This window comes from Heptranchias perlo, chromosome 18, assembly GCF_035084215.1.
Source record: "Heptranchias perlo isolate sHepPer1 chromosome 18, sHepPer1.hap1, whole genome shotgun sequence".
NCBI classification, from domain to species: Eukaryota; Metazoa; Chordata; class Chondrichthyes; order Hexanchiformes; family Hexanchidae; genus Heptranchias; species Heptranchias perlo.
This window is the reverse complement of record NC_090342.1, coordinates 6,878,095-6,890,494: the sequence shown is the minus strand read 5'-3', so window position 1 is coordinate 6,890,494 and position 12,400 is coordinate 6,878,095. Positions and strand designations below refer to the sequence as shown.

Here is a 12,400-nt window from a genome sequence, read left to right as displayed (position 1 = left end):
AGAATGTTATTTGCAATGTGTCTGCCCAATCAATCCTTCTGTACATCTTTTACAATATCCACCATCTCCACTTTTTTTTTTAAAAAAAAGACAGGAGCAAATAGCTTTGGTACCCTGGTCATCAACGTGTAAATTAGAAATAGAGGTCCAAGCACTGCCTTTCATGGGACTTGACCATCTTGTCCAAACCCTCATCTCTCACCACCACCGCATCCCCCCCCCCCCACAATTGACATTACACCTACCACAAATACTCACATTTCCTACATTCTGCCAAATTCTATGGATTTCAATAATAAGATATCTGCAATACAAGGCAAAAATCTCAGCTTCGACTTGGATATATCCTGCATTTCGAATGTACGTCTGGAAAATCATGGGGCAGAATGAAGACAATTCTTCAGCTCGACAGTCGAGAGATTTTTACCCACGACCTTAGTCAAGGAGGAAAAGAATTGAAACTTGGGTGCTTAACTTTCATTGCTAAAATGGAATTTCTTCTGAAGTTAGACCTCTCGGAGATGGCTTCTGAGCTAGAAATCTAATTTTACCCTGCAAAAAAGCTGAAGTTCCCTTCCCCCATTGATATGCCCATGGAGCATATTCCTCTGAGAGGATAGCAAGCTTGCTCTGCACTTTTGTTTAAAACATATACTGTAGAAAGAAGTCAGTCCCACAGGTCCAGCAACATTGGTGTTGATAGAAGAAAAACTCCAAGGGGCCACAGTTCCATCCATTTCCTTCTCTTGCATTGATGGACCATCAATAAAAGGATCAACTATCAGTTCCTGCTAATCTCAGGACTTCCCAGCATCAACTGGGCTAATAACAGTCAACAGCAATACCCTCCAAGTCACACAACATCCTGACTTGGCCATACATCGCCATGTTAAAAGCTGGAGTTCCCTACTTAATACAATCATGGAGGTGCCATCAACAAGACCACCAAGATTCCAATAAATGTCACCTTTTTAAAAAAAAATTATTCATGGGATGTGGGCATCGCTGGCAAGGCCAGCATTTATTGCCCATCCCTAATTGCCCTTGAGAAGGTGGTGGTGAGCCACCTTCATGAACCGCTGCAGTCCGTGTGAAGGTTCTCCCACAGTGCTGTTAGGAAGGGAGTTCCAGGATTTTGACCCAGCAACGATGAAGGAATGGCGATACATTTCCAGGTCTCCACATTCTCTGTATAAAGAAACTAGAACTCGATCAAACAATGATTGTCACTTTCCTAATTCTGCAATCAGCTGGCACAACAGCAGGAGTAGAGTCCTGAAGTTAAGCATTTTCAGGGTCTGAAGATCCCTTTCTCTTCTCCTCTAATTCAGACCTAGAGGCATGTTTCAATTAGATCTAGCAGGGTCTGTACTCGACAGCAGGAAACTTGGGCATAGCTCAGCAGGACATCCTTTCAAGCAAAGATGTATCACCATGCTTTTTTGTCGCATTCGTATCAGGCTTCACGTTGAAGAAAACAGAGAAACTGACTAACACAAGTATTGGAGATATTGATCACTGGGAAAAACCCATACTTGCAACAGACCTTGAAAGCAAGAAGTGCACTCACTAGTGCCAAAGATGATACATGAAAACAGTTCTTCCAAAGTAGACCAGTACCAAGGTGCAAGAAAAATTATTCAAATTTTAAAAACTTCAAGGGAGCCTACAACTGCACTAATTTAAAGCAGAGAAGGTAAGAGCAATCTTTGTGGTTGTATAAATCTACTGACACCAACAGATGAAAAAGAAATAAAATGAACTCCAAAGCTTTGGGCATAGAAAGGTGAAACCATCAAAACATCCATTATGAACATACGAAACAGATGGGTAAGAAAAGACCAGCTGGTCCACAGAGCCTGTCCCATAGAGTCCAGTAGTAACCAAGCATCATGACCCCCAAAGCTCCCCGACCATGTAATCTGAACAAGGCAAAAAAAAAATGGTGTACAATCCTCATGGTAATTTCATCCAACTAGCAAGGGCATAACCTTACATGCAGATGAAGGTTTAACAATTGCAACCTGTAGCTATCAAAGATCTATGTCGACATCTAGAGCTAGAATTTAGATTCATGAACAGGATAAAATTGCTACTGACTGAAATGCATTAAGTGGCAATCTGGAACACAAACTTTACATTGGAATACAGGGCTTCTGCAACAGATTAAACTTCCAAATGTACTTGGAGTAAGGATTCCTGGAGTTGCTTTAAGGTCTTAATTGTTTGAAACTCAATTAGTAAAATTAGAACGTACCAATTGCCATAAGTAGAAAATCATTCATGCTAGAAACCTCCTTCAGTGGGTGGATTTGAAGAGCCAGTGTACAATTTGAAACAAAATTCAACTTGCACTGACAACTCAAGGCCTGATTTTAGCAAATTCAGATCTAACCTAGCCATTTTTCATCAGAATGCAAACTGAGTAATTGACCAAATGTTTAACATTTAGTTCAAAACTGTAAGCAAAAAAACATGGAATTATTCAGGATTCCCTATAGGAAGAGAATTGCATGAACAGTGCAAAAAGGACACAGTAGATGCATTATACAATTTCTAACATCACAACATATTTGCATTTCCTAAAGCGATGTACAAAAATTTCCATCTATTCGAACATAATTACTAGCCGATAATGGAACTCCTAACACCCATCATGACCAAAGTATTGCACTTCGGCACTTTTGTTAAAGATATAGTCCACATCCTTCAGTCGAGCAAAGCAGGTTTCAAACATTATAGTAGAAAAGTCTGATAAATTTATTGCAGTACATGGCAGATACTTTTCTGACACTTGGGAATTATATAGCTCACTTAAGCTGAATCATTGAACCAAGGACTTCACTCAAGCATGAAAACAGTATCTAACATTTGCTTTCCTGTGTGGGATTCTCAAACTTGCACTTCTTTTATACATCTATTAACTATGATCAGCTCCACAAAATTAAAGGCCCCACATTACAGATTCTTAAGTGTGTTCTGTTGCTCAGATACTTACTTGTCAAGGTCTGCCATCTTCTTAAAGATGAGAAATTCCTGAGAAGGGAAAAAAAGTTTCAATGTAGTTCAAAATCACAGAACTAGAGTGTACTTTTAATGTACATTTGAAAAACCTACCATATTTCTCCCAGGAAATCAAATTCCAGAACTTCCAGCTGTAGCTAAGTTGAAAACAGCTTTTCTACAGCCACCTCTAGAATTACAAATTAGAATATTTAACACCCATTAAACACCACATACTTAAAAAAGGTAATAGTTCTACATAACAGGATAGTCTAATTTTATGCAGTAACAGCATGAAGCCAGGTAGCCAATTAAAGGTTACTGTATAAAACTATGAAACATAACAGTACAAGTGGGGTAGTGTCACATGTGAGCAGGAAGAGAGACATTTGCTAAGTAGCAAAAATCTCAACTGTTGCAGTAACATTATCTACAACTGGAGGGCACTATAATTGCATTCTTTTGGAACATACCTCTGCCTGAAAGCAGAAACTACAGAAGAACAAAATTGCAAAATTCAAATTATCTGTTAAGTCAAATTGAAATAGCACTAAAATTCCTGTACTGGTTTAAACTGCTTAATTCAAATTACTGGATTATTCAAATTGTTTGCACAAGTGCCTGAGCATTAATGGATTGTACAATGAATAAACCAAGTCCTGCATTACTGCATCAAAACCCTTGCACTTCTAAATTGACCTTCATGTGCAGAAAAACATTGCAAAACTGAGGAAAATAAAATTGAAGCAGGATGGAAAAAATGGAGGAGGTTAGTGCAGGCACAAGGTGAGAGATTTTAAAACCATCTCTATTCAACATTTTGCCAGTCTTCTCATTTCACAGTCCCAACCTTGCTTCCCGACACTCAATTCCCTCCTTGCTGGACACAATTTATACCAGTACTTCAATAATTCACTGTCCACTAGCAAAAACTTAGTAACAGTTGCCCATTGCATTAATGAATCAGTGTGCTGCACCACAAGTAAGCTGCTTGATCAAGCTTGGCTGCAAGGTCAGCCAACAGAGATGGTCTGAGCATTTCTGATGCCTTTTCTTTATCTAAATGCTGCTTGGACATTCATACTTCTATCTGTGTCAGTTAAGTAACTGATGTTATTCTAGCTGGCATAGTAGATTTCATCCCTCATTTATGCCTTCTGTCAAATCTAGTACTGCAATCCTAACTTTCGTTCTATTGCACCTGGCAACTCGATTAGTCTGAACCACCAAGTGATCATTTCAGCTCAACTCATTATTTCCTCGCTTCCCTTCTCCCCACAGAAGAGTCACATTCGCTCATTTCTGCATTCCAAGACAACCTCTAATCCATAACGCTATTCTAAGCATCAACATATGTATCTTAGAAATTACCCGGTTCCAACCCATCTCTTCAATCACTTTCCAGTTCATCTTTCCTTGAAAGATTGTGTTCCCCTTCTAATTATCACCTCAATTCCCTTACATCACAACTTCTCTAAAAAGGTTATAGAAGCTACAGTTAAATTATTTACTACCTTGAAAGTTCTGCTTAATCCAAGATTACCAGTAGTTTTTCACCCACAAGTGATCTGGTTGCCTAGGTTACCCAACTCTGGGATTTTCCCCTTGAACATTGGTGAGTCACTGATTGCACATCTCCAAAGTCTCTAACCTGCCAGAATCTGCCATCATGTATTTCTGAAGTTACATGACCTCCAACCTAAACTTACCAAGTCTCTAAATCATCATCTCCACGCTGTTCAATTGGGCAATAAAAATTCTTTTCATTCAATAGTTTCTTTGTGTCTCAAGTCAAACACCTCACATCTCTCCCTTGTTTAATATCTTTAACCCTTCATTCTATCCTCCAAAACACTCGGTTTCCTTTCTTGTGCCGAAAACCATTTTCAGTTCAACTGTCTTGAATGCGTAAGTCTTGAATACTCCCTTACCTGGGAAGGTTCTAACATCTCACTTCTGCAGAAGTGAAAAATAAAAGCTCATGATAGGCAATTCTCCTATCACCCCAAAACTTAGTCCTTAGTCAACATCTCCTAAACTTCCCTCCTTCAATCTAAGCTCTAGATATACCATTTTATTCTTCCTCCTCCCTACATCCCTCATTAAAATCACCTATCTTTAACGTTAAATTTTCCAAGATAGCAAAATTATGGCTGCATTCAACACTTTGGATCCCATAGTTTCTACAAACAGAGGTTCGAGAAACACTCAGATCTGGACAAGGCTTTGCAAAAGGTGATTCATGCCATAAGACTTGAAATTTATATCCTTCTTCGACTGCTATATCAGGCACATTAGAGATGCCGTCTTCCGGATGAGACGTTAAACCCAGGCCCCGGCTGTCCTCTCTGGTGGACGTAAAAGATCCCATGGCACCATTCGAAGAGCAGGGGGATTCACCCAGTGCCCTGGCCGCTATTTCTCTCAACCATCATCACTTCTCTCACTGTTTGTGGGACCTTTGTGGCAAATTGGCTGCCATGTTTCCCTACATTACAAGTGACTACACTTCAAAAGTACTTAATTGGATGTGAAATGCTTTAAGACATCCCTAGGTCACGAAAGGTGCTTTCTTCCTTTTCTATCTGTCTGAAATTCGTTAAACTACTTCCAAATGCCAAAACAATTATATGTAAGTATGATCACATCAAATTACCAGTGTGGCATTAAAGAGTCAAAAGTCAAAACAGTGAATTCATGAAAACTTCAAATAAAACTCGCGCCCATCAATTTGCCCCCAGAGACCTTTACGAACCATGGAAGGACAAGCTTACTCCTTAGTAATTTTTCAAATTAAGCCTTCTTCAAACTTCCATTAGCAACCTAATCACCAGCCCTTAGAAAGTTCCATCAATCATAGAATTTTACAGCTCAGAAGCAGCTATATTTTTGATCGTCCTGTGCCAGCTCTCCAACTAATCCTCTAACAGTCCAGTGTATATGGGATTTTTCCAGTAAAAGCAGTGCCATCCATTTTACAAACAGTATTTAAGTTACCACAAGAGCTGAAACCGAATACCAAAGAAAGATCTTCAAGGCCTTGTGTCGAAAGAGTTCACACCCTATCAGTGTTCCATGAGATAAATCAATTATAATAAAATGAAAGATGGCGACACATAACCCCAATTTATTTTAAGCTAACTGATTTCAGCCAGTGAAGCAGTCAGGATATACATGACTTCAGTTTCCCCTAAACTAGGGCAGGGGGAAGAGGGAGAAAGTATAAACAGGTCAGCCAAGATTAACATTTGATTGCTACCCAGCAAGCCTTGCTGGAAGTGTACGTGAACAAGAGCTGCTTCAACTATGCTATCCCTACAGTGATAGCAACACTCACTTCAGCCACATGAAAAAATGGTGACTTCAGTAAGGTACTGGGTGACAGGGAGGAGGGGGAATATCCCAACAGAAATCAGTACCTTTAGCAAAAGAATGAAAGGAATAAAAACACAAGATTAACTCCACTACTGTCGAATATGTAAAAATCTTCAGTTGAACTTAGTATGTTGGGACTCACCACCATCATAGTATAATTGAGATTGGGTGCTGAAACTTTTTTCCCCCAATTTATTGAATGGATAGCACAGAAACAGGCCATTTGGCCCAACTGGTCTATGCTGCTGTTTATGCTCCACATGAGCCTCCTCCCACCCTACTTCATCTAACCCTATCTGGATTACCCTACTAGTCCATTCTCCCTCATGTGCTTATCTAGCTTCCCCTTAAATGCATCTATGCTATTTGCCTCACCTACTCCTTGTGGTAGCAAGTTCCTCATTCTAACCACCCTCTGGGTAAAGAAGTTTCTCCATCTCTACTGGATTTATTAGTGACTATTATATTTATGGCCCCTAATTTTGGACCAGATAGGCTTGAACAAAATAAATGGAATTGTTGTTGCAGGGCTAAATTGTCTAAACTGTGCCCACGGAGGGCAAATTTGTTCTGTTTCTTGTTCTGGGGAAAGATTGGTTCAGCATGCCACTGGGGGTTAAGATGGAACCCATCAGGTGCTGAGCCCATGGGTGCTCCAATGAACCTCAATTTCTCTCAACATTAGCAATCCCTGCTGCACCACCAAACTTCGTGAACATGGCAACAGAGGGGAGCATTAGTCAACAAAGTAATGTCACATTTCAGCTCCCCAGTCTCAGACAGAAACAAAGTGCATTTATTTCATCCTCCAACGGGAATCCAGTGACCTCTGCTGGAAAGTGTGATTGGGCGAGGTACTAAATCAATGTTGGTCAGTTGGCTTTGGTGCATTGGTACCAATATGCTGGAAGGGAACACTACACTTAAGCAAATATGCTTCAACATTGTGCCAATACATTTCTAGTGAAAGAGTTAAATTTAATCACCTCAAATTATCCCCACTACCATCAGCAGTACTTCAAACAAGTGTTATACAGCTCAAAATGCTTTTCCAGACAAACCAAATTTGAAAGGGAAAAATTTATAATTGCACTAGAAGGTGTTTGCAAGTCAACAGGACTGTATGCAAATTTCACACTTCACTGAAATCCTAATGACAACACAGCAGAGGGATACCAGCACCTACAAAACATAAGACAGTGCCTTTGGGAAAGAGAAAAAAATGGAAAACAAACAGATGTGGTCACATTACTTAAGCTTACATATACTTCAGTGCTGTACCATTACACTTGATATACATAACGGTGACTGCAAAATATTCCCTCTTCACCCTAGTGTCATATGCTCTCCAAACCCAAGCCAAGGTTGTATGGGCAAACCTAGAACTGTACTGCAAGATTTTCTTAAGCTTTTTCCCCCACTTCCCAAGGTACTGACTCCTCACTGGAATTGAGAAATAACATTAATCAGCCCAAAATTGACAAACTGGAACTAGTATCTTGCATTGGATTACCAGGGTAGATTTTGACTGCATAATACTCAGACACCAGTCTTGGACACCATCACTAGGGAGCAGGACCAACCAGCTGACATTTTGATCAGTGATGTGACTGCAAGCAACAGTGGTGTTGTAACAACATTTCAGCATGTGAACTGCATAGTATCACTAACAAAAAATGTTCACCACATACCTTGCAATAAATGTCCAACACTACTGATCATACAATTGACACCAATACTTCTTGTAGCAGTTGTTTTGCAGGCTCCAGAAGTCGTTTTTTCTAGTTTGAGCCAAGACAGTTAACGACATACATTCCAGCAGGAGCTCCTGACAGGGAACGAGCAGAAATTTCCTGACCAATTTCCTCCCCACTCTCCCACCAACCCCAACTAGGAACATTGAGGCAATAGATTACAGCACACCAGCCAAGACCAGTGAACACAGCATAGACAAGGAATTGAACTAGAGATCTTTCTGTATTACTCAGCCACTCGCTCAATAAGCTGATGGAGCCATCAGGGAGCCTGCTGGATTTTCTTATGTTAAAAATGGGCATCGTACAAAATGTCACATGCTTTACTGAAATATTAGAGTGAACACTAATGGACAGTCACAGGAAAAAAAACTGCCCAAAAGTTCCACAATTTCATACAGAGCAAAAGCACTTACCCTAAAACAGGCAGAACAGTTTCAACCATCAAAAAGAATACAAGCAAAAATCAAGTTGCAGTTAGCCACACAGATCAGTCAGCAGAAAACAGCCCTCAGAAATCCAAAAGGACCAATGACAAACACTTAGCTTCTTTTTCTAGCATCATTGCAAAGAAAGGGATGGAAAATAATATGTTCAAATTGTTTTTCTTCCCAAGATTAGAAAGTAAGCCAATGAATAGAAACAAGGAAAGCATTAAGAGATGGCATCAAATTAGAAAAAAATAAAAACTCAAGTTGACAATAATTCAGAAAGTCACCAAGGGAAATCTGTGCTTTTCAATTAATTGTGGACCAGTCACACTGAAATCAGGATCTCCAATTCTCCATATGTACAAACCCACCACTACGGTCTGGGCTATTAACCCAGAAAAAAAACATTTCCCTTGGTAACTATTTGAACATCAAATATCAGACAACAGAAAAAAATTTGTTGTGAACTCAGACAGGGCAGTATTTCCAATTTGCACAAAACATTACTCAGGAGAGGGAGAAGAAACTTTCACGCCAAGAAACTTATTGCTCATGATCCCTCAAAACCACAGACAGTTGTGCAAATTCACAGGCAGCTTCATGCCACTGAAGATCTCTCAATCCTGGATGCCAATTTTAGTGTCCATATACGCACAAGTCAAAGGCTATACCAGCTTGCCATTTTCACTGCAGCACCAAGATTAGCATGAAGCAGGATGCTGACCACTGCTCACCTCAGCATCAAGCCCAATGGGCATATCATTTGGGCTCTTTTCCAGCCCAAAAATGTTCACAAAGCCAATTTTGGACTTGTCTTCTGAAAGAGAAATTTTAGGGCCTCATCTTAGTCTTTCAGGAAAAAGTTCAGCACCTACCATTGAACCTATTTCCCCTCGAGCAACATTTCCTTTAATGCCTAGAGTAAGGGTTCTTACGTGCCAGTTAAAACAAATGCTGCAAGGGAACTTATTACACAGTGCAACAGCTTCATCTCTGCAATTCCCCCCCACAAAGATCCTCAGGGGGTATCAAGCAGTCTGACACTTTGCAGGGAGAAAGGCACCTTGGGCTACTCACCTATTTCACTGTTGGCTCCAGAGCAACATTAACAAGAGGCTCCAAAATCACCTAATCCACACAGACAGTACAGACCAAGGACACCCAAGAGGGAAGAGAGATTTGCATTTATATAGCACCTTATTGTCTCAAAGAAACACTTTGAAGTGCAGCCATTTTGCACACAGCAAGATTCCACAGTCATTAGAGAGATGAACCACTGGGTTAATCTGCTTTTGGCAGTGTTGGTTGAATGAGAAAGGATGCCCAAGATGTCAGAACTTCCTATTCTTCACATGTGCCATAAGCCACCAGAACAGACAGTTGCACCACTGTTTTAAGGTCTCAACTGAAGGAACCTGACAGTAAAACACTCAACATTGGAGTTTCAGCCTTGATTATGTAGTCAAAACTTGAGTAGGTTTTGAATCGCTAAGTGTCCTATTAACTCAAGCACACACAAGTCAACATTTATACAAAAAAATAATTTTCACATGAAGTTCTAGTAAAAGACCAAAAGCAGCTAATCCTTAGTTAAGTTGATTAGCAATTTACTTGGTTCTGGAGATGTTTTACATATGATTCTTGTCTGGTTAACAAAGTCTAATTATTCACAGAACAATCTCATTACTAGATGATAAAATCAGATCCACTTTTCTTTCTAGTAAACATATTTCAAAAAACATCAACTGCAGACAGCCTTCCATCACATGCACAATGCAAAATATTAAACATACACATCTACTAAATCTATAAACCCTCACCCTCTAGATTTTTGGACACTATAGCTGTGCTACTACACCCAACTAGTCAAAAATTAGCTACTGGGGTATGCTAATTAAACAGGTTTTTATTGCTTTATTAATCAGTTGCAGATGACAAGATTATAATCAAACTAAGTTGCAATGAGTGTGTTTCTCAGCAGGGTATTGAAAACAATTCATAAATGCATTCAACTGAAGATACAATCGGCTACCATCCACTCAGATATAGCAGAAATGGTCCTGAATGCTTTGTACTAGATTCGCTTTCCCTCTTGCCTCCCTGAAAGGCAACTTGTAACTTTCTTCGGTATTTAATACTCTAGGAACCCTTTTGAAATAGTCATGCGAGTCAAAACGTCAGTCCTCCGCACAACAGGAAGAAGTATAAACGTCCCAACCCACTGAGCAACAGAGGTTTAAGCCGATTTGCGGGTTGTGGGGATAGGTTGGCCGTGTATCAATGGGCTGTATGAGTTTTAAATTTCCAAACAGCAGTCACGACATGGCAACGAGAACAAAAGGGACACGTTTAAAACAGACTAGCGAGACTCATGCACGTCTCCCCGTTCCCTCTCGCCCCGCCGGTGCTACTCGTGCTCTCCCTCCTGGAGCCTCCACCACGTGTTGTTGGGAGGGGGAAGAGGGACGGATGGGGGGAGGAAGTAAAGAGATACCGCGCTGCGGCTCCGGGTCTCCTCCCCTCCAACCCCTTCTTCACCACCACCACCGCCACCATGGGGGCCCGTGCTAAGTAAGCCCCAGGCCCCACCTCCATCTCTTCCCCACACACACACACCCTCATCCGCGGCTCGGGCCTCCGTCAATCAGACACAGGGCCGCAGCCACGATGGAAGGCGGCTGCACTGCAACAATGAGCGGGCGGGTTGTAGCGCGCCGACCAGTGCCATGATGTTGGGGGTTGGGGGAGAAATAAAGTGCGACACAAGCGATAGCGCGAGGCCCCGGGGGAGGGGAGGGAAGGGAAAGACATCCGCACCCCCCCCCCCGACCACGGTGAGGAGTAATGGGGGGGGGGGGGGGGGGACCGACCATTAATTGAGGCCCCCGCCTCAGTGACGCTCCCCCCCCCCCCACACCACTACTCCTCCATCATCACCCCTCCCGTCACGGTAGCGATGGCAACCGTCGCGACCATGGCAGCTCAGTCTCCCCCCCCCCCCCAAAAAAAAAAATGGGGGGCGGCCCGGAGCACGGACCGAGGCCTTGGGGCCTAAGCCAAGTGACCGTTAATCCGCGCGGCGCTCCCCCTCCCTCCCTCCCTCCCTACCAGGTCCCCCCCCCCACACACACTCTCTCCTCACGGGTGGAAACCACCGCCACCGCCGCCCGGCTTTGACTCGCTCGCTCGACCGGGCGTTGGGTTATGTTGGGGAAGGGGTGGGGGGTTATCAGGGTGTCGCCCTCTTTTACCCCACCTAAGGGGGCCCTGGGGTTGGGGTGGGGGGGGGGGGGGAGAAGCCGCCCCGCTTCTTACCGGAGGCGCGGGTCTTGCTGCGCGAGCTGCTCTCCGATGGCGGTAAAGGAAGAAGAACGCGCCGATTGGCCGGCTATAACAACACAGGGAGCGCGCGCCGCGCCGCGCGGCCCCGCCCCGCCTCCCGCGCGCGCGCGCGCGTGTGCGTGGTGCGTGCGCGCGCGCGCGCGCGCTCTCTCGTCGTTCAGCCAAGGTTGGCGATGGGGGGGGGGGCGGGGCGGGGCGGGGCTGCATCCAGCTGTCAATCAAACAAAAAAAAAGGAACAGGAGGAGGCCATTCAGCCCCATCCAGCCTGTGTCCGCCATTCAATTATAAGGAGTGGTACAACACCAGGTTATAGTCCAACAGCTTATCCAACAGTCCAATAGCTGTTGGACTATAACCTGGTGTTGTACGACTCCTTACATTTGTCCACCCCAGTCCATCACCGGCATCTCCACATCATGGCCATTCAATTAGACCATGGCTTGATCTGTATCTTAACTCCATGCACCCGCCTAGGTTCCTCACCTAACAAGAAT

At 42.8% G+C, this 12,400-nt stretch overlaps 1 protein-coding gene across 2 annotated transcripts in view; it reads right to left on the bottom strand.

Moving 5' to 3' along the window:
• The window catches only part of nap1l1 (nucleosome assembly protein 1-like 1), a 52,374-nt gene extending 40,425 nt beyond the window's left edge, over positions 1-11,949 (bottom strand). The window contains exons 1-2 of one of the 2 annotated variants that reach the window (XM_067999296.1): positions 11,879-11,949; positions 2,999-3,036 (exon numbers count right to left, since the gene is read on the bottom strand). In XM_067999296.1, the coding sequence (XP_067855397.1) occupies positions 2,999-3,015 (17 nt within the window). In that variant the 5' untranslated portion in view covers positions 3,016-3,036; positions 11,879-11,949. Of the gene's footprint in view, positions 1-2,998; positions 3,037-11,878 lie in introns of those variants that run through there. The other variant, XM_067999295.1, reaches the window with a different exon arrangement.
• Positions 11,950-12,400: the final 451 nt, after the last annotated feature.